This window comes from Helobdella robusta (genome assembly GCF_000326865.2).
Source record: "Helobdella robusta unplaced genomic scaffold HELROscaffold_49, whole genome shotgun sequence".
NCBI classification, from domain to species: domain Eukaryota; kingdom Metazoa; phylum Annelida; class Clitellata; order Rhynchobdellida; family Glossiphoniidae; genus Helobdella; species Helobdella robusta.
Window position 1 is genome coordinate 163,605 of NW_008705246.1, and position 7,391 is coordinate 170,995.

The following is a 7,391-nucleotide window of genomic DNA, read 5'->3' on the forward strand; positions in this document are numbered from 1 at the left end:
ATCAAAGTGTTAATCCATTTGTTACTTGATGTTTGACGGTTCAGTGTCACTCATTATGTTTTGGTTTTAACATACACACACGCAGACAGATACACATATTCATTACAATGACTCAAAAGGTATTAATAGAATAATTCTAAAAACATAGTTTTTACGACATAAATTTTTTTTGAATTGTTTATAACTTTTAAATGTTAAGAAAATAGTTATATTGTTGATGTTAGGATGCATAGTTTCAGCATTTTTTAATGTATTTTGTATTTTAATTAAAAAAAAAGATTAATGGCTATGTTAAATCTTTTAATGTCATTCCATATCGTTAGACTATTATTTTTATTTATTTGCATTTAGTTTCATTGAAGTTTTCATTATTTAAAGATATACGATAAAATATTCAATAGCCACAAATAGCTAGAGATTATTTATCTAATACCAAATATAAATTAATGTCATTCCGTATCGTTGAATTATTATTTTTTGTTATTTATTTGCATTTAGTTTCATTAAAGTTTTCTTTATTTAAAGATTTTCGATAAAATATTCAATATTCACAAATAGCTAGAGATTATTTATTTAATAGCAAAACGGTAAAAGAGCACAATTTTAAATCATTTTTAAATTAATTTAAAAAAAAATTGAGTTCGGTAAAATTCGTAGGAATAACAATTGGAGTGAAGAGTAATAATAACACACGTGAACAACTAGATATTCTATTGATAATGTGACTAGAAGCGAATTTACGACAAAGCGGACCTCTACTCTCTGGAGCTCCAAAAATGGGTCTTCACCATATATATAGAATATATCACGCTTCCTCCAAATATACAGATTACACCTGATGTCGATCTTCCACTAGATTTATCTCCTCCATGATCTGCATCACTGTAGGCTATAAGTGTATTGTTTTGACCAGACTTGTAAACAATACCGACATCAGCTGTGCCTTGCAAATATCTGAAAATTTGCTTGACTTGTGCTACATTGGACTTGCTGGGTTTCTCTAAACTTCTGGATGCTACTCCAACTGCATATGCAATATCTGGTCTTGTTCCCGTCATCAAGTACATCAATGCACCAACTGCTGATCTGTAAGGAAATTTTACTTCCTCGTGTTCATTTTTGTTTTCATCGAACTCCTCAGATTTTGAAATCGGAGTTGTACAGGATTTACACTGACTCATCCCAAACTTTTCAAGAATCATTCTTGTATAGGATGACTGACTGACATTAATATTTCCCTTTTCATCTTGATTAATCTCTAATCCAAGGAAATATGTTGCAGGTTTAGATGTTATCTTGAACTCTGACTTTAATTCTTTTTCAAATATTTTTAGTTCTTCTTTATCGGTTCCTGCAACTAGTCCATCATTAATATACAGTGCAAGTATGAGTTTCTTTCCTCCCTGTATTCTAATGAACAAACAAGTATCTGCATCGCTTTGTTTGAAATGTCTCTTTTTCAAGAATTCAGCAAAGCGTTTGTTCCAACATCTTGGAGCTTGTTTAAGTCCATAGAGACTTCGCTTGAGTTTACAGACTCTTCCTGAATTATCTTTAAAACCTTCAGGTGCTCCATATAAATATCTTCATCTAGTTTGCTGTAAAGAAATGCTGTTGACACATCAAACTGCATGAGTGACATCTTTTCATTTGCAGCAACACTTAATAGTGTTCTTATAGTTGAACTTCTGACCACAGGACTAGAGGTTTCTTCATAGTCAATTCCCTTTTTCTGAGAAAAACCTTTTACCACTAGCCTGGCTTTAAAACGTTCAACAGAACCATCTGGATTGTGTTTTACCTTGTAGACCCATTTGCATAGTATTGCCTTATGACCTTTTGGAAGACTTACCAAATCCCACGTTTGATTTTTCTTTAATGACTGCATTTCACTGTTCATGGCTTTAAACCATTCATTTTTTTCATCACTTTGAATGGCATCTTTGTAGCTCACTGGTTCAAGTACTTCACATAATGCAGACATAACAAAAGGATCATAACGAGATGGCTTTTTGATATTATTCCTGTCACGTAAAACCATACCTTTGGTCTTTTGATTACAACAGTCAGATTGATCTTCTTCATCAGATGAAACTGAACTACGGTTGTGAACATCTTCATCAGTTGAAATATTTTCTTCAATCAAAGTTTCTTTATTTTCATCTTTGATTTCAACATCAATCGAAACTGTATCATCTGAACAACTTTCTTCTTGCAAAATCACTGAATTTGGTTTGACAACCTTCTCATCAAAAATAACATCTCTTGATCGATGCATTTTAACACGTTTTTTATTCTGATGTCCCATTCTTTCATGGTATAACTGCAATGCATCTTGATCATTGACAAAGTTAACTTCGACTTCAGAACTCAACGGTCTAACAGTTTTTGCAACAAGTTTGAACAAACCTCCATTGTTGTTTCTTATTCCAACAAAATTTATCACATTGTCAATAAGTAGATGACAACTTCTTGAGGTTGAAACAAAAGAGATATTTCTGTTCTTATCTTGAGTTGCAAGTACTGAGAACAAATTTCTTTTTACTTTTGGCACATACAAGACATCTGTAAGTTTAACAGTTTGCCATTTATTATTCACTTTCACTTGAAGATGAATAATTCCTTTTCCAAAAGCTTCTACAGTATCACCATTTGCAACATATAATTTACTCGGTTGAAAAAATTTTTCAAAACTTTGAAATATGTCTCTTCGGAAAGTTAGATGACACGTTGCACCATTGTCAAAAAACCATTCATCAGTGTACGCTGACTCATCAATTGCAAAAACACTTGATTCCATAACAACTAGTGATTTCTTATTGTCTCTCAGTGTTTGATTACTGGCTGACGTGCACAAAACTACATTTGATGTTTCATCATATGCTTTTCTTGGTGTCACTGAAACATTTTGGGAATTTTTAGAAGGTCTTCCATCACTGACCCACTTTCTACATTGCTTAACCCAGTGTCCAGGTTTATGGCAATAGTTGCAGTTACCAACTGGTTTTGTCTTTTTAGTGAAATCTCTTGATTTGTTGAAACTTGGCTTTTCAACATTTACAACTAAGGCGTTCTGCCTTGATGATTTATCAATTGTGTCGAAAGTCTTTATCTCTCTTTCGAAAGCACAGAGATGAGTGATTAAACTTGATTTAAAGTTTTGGAAACTATTTGGGAGAATCTGCATCGCTTTGCATACTAATAGCAGCTCTGGTAGTTTATTTTCTCCCGATGCCTGAAGCCCACTGTTTAATTCGTTTCATAAAGTCTTCAATCTTGCAATTTGGCCGGACACATCTACATCCGCTATCCAATTGAAATCGAAAAAATTGCTACAAACTTGGAACAGTTGGTCCTTAGTTGACGCTTCAAAATTTCTTTTTAATTCCTTTCAAACTTCAAACGCTGTGTTCTTGTCCATTATCTTTTGGTATGTATCTTCTGTGACTGCATTCGCAATTACTGATTTGGCATAACTGTTTGCCTTTCTAAACAGATCTGATTTATTTTTAAAATTTTCTGTCTGTTGCTCTGCTTGATTTTCTAGTAATTCTGGTTTTGACAACTTCCCATCAATCACATCAAGTGCGCCCTCATGGTAGTCCATGAAATCTCGAACACGACGTTTCCAAATGGGCCAATCGGCTGCGCAACTTAACTGTTTTATTTGAAGCTTTGAGTCCATTTCTTCCTTGTCTTTCAATTTGACCTTTTAATTAGAAGCAAAATATCGAATTTCAGAGAATGAAGAAGCACATGTTTTTTCTTCACTTCAGTCTTCACAAACACAAAGGAATCTTCCGATATTTCTTTATTCTAAATTTTCTTCGTCAAATCAGTTAATTAAGAAAAACGTTATCTGGGTCCCATAACCTGTTAAATTTCTTGTCACGTAGATCGTTTAATTAAGTGATATACTTTTGAAAGACATTAAAAGAAGAGAAACAAACTAAGCAACGTTCTCGACTTGTTTATTATCCACCGGATCAAAAGAAAAGGAAAAAGTGAAGTTACATACAAAGCAAAGAACATTTGGTCCAAAGAAAAATAAATGTATATTATAAATCATAATGTTTTAATATAAAACTTAACAGTAACAACATGCAAGGCAGTAGAACAAAATAAAAAATAAATGAATAAATAAATACAAAAAGTTAGAAAAAAAATGTTAAAATATAAAAAATGAAATAAGTTAGAATAAAGTAAATAATAATAACAAAAAAATAAAAGAAAAGTAATTGACAATGAAATATAAAACAAAGTAACGGCAAATTAATAGACTAGATGATGATTAAGTGAGTTAGTGAGGTGATCAATAAATAAAAACTAGATCTGTGAAAGATAAAGTTCTAATGAGTATTTATATGTTTGCTTCTGAGTTAGTAAGGTGATCGATAAATAAAAACTAGTTCTTTAATGATAAAGTTTTAGTGAGTATTAATATGTTTGAGGTGTCTTGTGATGAAGGTCTTTTCCTGGTATGTAGATTGGGAGACAACTTGATAGTTATGTTTGCGCTGACGAAGATTGTGTGTTGTAGTTTTAATTGGTGGTAGTAGAGGATGGACGACGTGGTTGTTGTTATTTTCTACTTTCTTGAACAGTCTTAAATCGAGTGTGTTGAATATCTGAGTGATGGTAGGTATGATGCAGGTAGATAGTTAAAGCAAATTAGTTTTTTGATGAGAGATTGTAGTTGCTGGAGCTGTTGTTGTGTAGCAAAACCAGACCAGGAGGGAGCTGCATATTTGATGCGTGAGCTGATGAGTGATTCAGTGATGTCGAATAATTTGATGCCTCTGAGACCATGTGAATGGAGTGTTTTGAGAGTGTGAAATGTTTGAAAGCCTTTTGTGATGATGTGATTGATATGAGGCGCTATATTGAGTGTGGAGGTGAATGTGATGCCTAATATTTTTAATTGATTTGTGCGAGTGATTGATGGGTGTTCAGGAAGTAAAGTTATTTTTTACGGCTATTGTGAATGATGAGTTCGAATGATTTATTGAGGTTAAGTGACAGGTTGCATTGTTTTGCCCATGTAGTTAATGAGTCGAGTTCTGATTGGATGGTGTTTGAGTTAGATGATGGGATGATAAAGTAGGTGTAGTTTGATGATTTGATTAGAGCTATGAAAAGTTTTGAGAGTAGAAGCATTGATGATAAAAGTAGATGGTTTAAGGATAGAACCTTGAACTACGCTAGAGTTAATAGGTAGAGTAGATGAAAGAGTAGAGCTAAAAAAAAGTAGAATGACTCCCATTAGATAGAAAATTTATTATGATGTTGTAAATGTTGTCAGGTAGTGGAAAAAAGACTAACTTATTTGAAAGTGAGAAGTGATTGAGAGTGTTAAAAGCTTTAAAAAAGTCGAGAGCAATAAGATGAACATAATTATTATTTTTAAGGAAAGATGTTATTATGGAAGTAAGAGAGATGATGACGAATGTAGATGAGCCTGTAGGGCAAAATTCAAACCGGTCTCGTATTAGTGGTTTGATGGATGGATGGTTGAAACGTGGATAGATGAATGACCTAACGATGAATTTTTCTAGAATACGTGAGAGTATGGGGGTTATAGATATTGGGCGATAACATATTGGTGATGACAGGTATTTTGTTTTAGGAATTGGATTTACATTTTGATGGGATGAATGAGTGTATTAAGCAGTGATTGTAAAGTTTGTAAATGATTTGTAAAAACCATGCTGGTAGACTGTCTGGACCTGTACCGGATGGACAAGCCTTCGTTAGCATGAGCAGGACGGAATATGGGGTAAATTGTTGATGTTGACGACTATTGATTGTTGTTGCTTTTGTTGGTGGAATTTTGTAGGACGGGTCGGTTGACATGAAAACAAAGTGGGTGTTGAGTTTGTTGGCATCAATATGCTGCACGGTTGATGTGTTGAGTGATTTCTCAGAGCCTCTAATCTTGTTGACTTGTTCCCACATGGCTTTGCTTCCACGCTTACTGTTAGTGAAAGTTTTTGAGTGTTGAAGTTGATGATTAGTTTACTGATGTATTTTGTGATCGCTGCAGCTTTAAGGATGGATTCTAATCTCATGAGTTTAATTTTTTGGCAAAGTAGAAATTTGATGAATGGGCTGATAAATGGAGGGTCTGATGATCTGATCGTGATGTTTGAAGTTGGTCTTTGCTCTTGAAACATGCGTTATTACTTTTCGGGTCACGCCACGTTCCCATTGTTTTGGTTCTTCTAGCCATAAGCATACGTCGTGGTCCTGTCATGATTTAGGCTTCACTTGAAACAATAACTTGTTTTCTATTGATTTTGCGAGGTGTATAAAGACCAGACCGGTATTTTGATGTATATTGTAAGATTCGTGGTTGATCAGTGATGTGGCGATGAAAAACTCATCCTCATCAGCTACGAAGCCGTCGTTAATATCATCATTCAGGAGACGAGAACTAAGCTTTCATTCCACGTGCGTGGTGGAAGGGTTATCTCAAAACTTGAATCTTTGTCAGTCCCCAATTCTTGTCCTAAATGCTTATTACATCTTCACCGACGTCGTTAATCTGTAGATTAATACTTTTCCAGAATGGCGTCTTATCTAAATCATCATCAAAAGTTGAATCCTTGGTGAGTGTTGCATTGAAATCGTTGTTGCCATTAATGTTAGTTAATGTTGTCGTTGTTATCGATGAAAACATGCGAGTTGTTGGTAGAAAATTCTGATTAGTTGTCCACTGCATAACAAAAGTCGCTGCTAACTTCTCAAATATTTTTAAAATCTTCATTGTCAATTTTGTTAGCAGCTTCATTATTAAGTAACTTTCTTTCTTCACGACAACATGTGCATCGCAGTTGTCACGTGCGTCGCAGATATCACATGCGTCGTCCATAGATGAATAAATCAGTAGACTAATTTCAGGCTCTTGTATAATCGTTGCGGGTATAGCTGTTTCGATTGCTTTTTCTTATGTGATATTCTTCTGAAAGCCGATCGTATTATTCCAATCACATCGACTGTGTGTTGATCTTGTTGTTTGTTGTGTGTTAATCTTGTCGTTTAGTTCTTTTATTATCTCTAACCTTTCAGTTGCCTGTAATTTCATCGCGGCTGCCATTTCTTTTGATTCAGTTGCATGTGGATCAAATTTTTTATTTATTTCGGCGATCCTTTTTCAGATAAGTTGTATTGAGTTTATCCTGTGCTGGCATTCTTTAATGCAGAAAATTTCAAGTTATCAAAAATCTTACTTTTGACACTAATGTTGTAAACCTTGACCTTGTAACTATCAACACCAATGTTATAACTTCAAAGCTCTCTATATTTCCAACATCAATATTGTAGCTTCCAACAATCGTCGTGTTTGTCATTTTGTTGGTTCAAGATTGCCGATAGATGAATACAACTGCTTC

At 34.0% G+C, this 7,391-nt stretch overlaps 1 protein-coding gene across 1 annotated transcript; it reads right to left on the reverse strand.

Annotated features, from left to right (window-relative positions):
* Positions 1-4,671: 4,671 nt before the first annotated feature.
* HELRODRAFT_178616 (hypothetical protein) lies at positions 4,672-7,349 on the reverse strand (the record flags this gene model as incomplete). The annotated part of the gene is made up of 5 exons (XM_009026723.1): positions 4,672-4,799; positions 5,727-5,974; positions 6,281-6,392; positions 6,559-6,760; positions 7,230-7,349. The coding sequence occupies 5 exons, from the start codon at positions 7,347-7,349 to the stop codon at positions 4,672-4,674; spliced, it is 810 nt and encodes a 269-aa protein (XP_009024971.1).
* Positions 7,350-7,391: the final 42 nt, after the last annotated feature.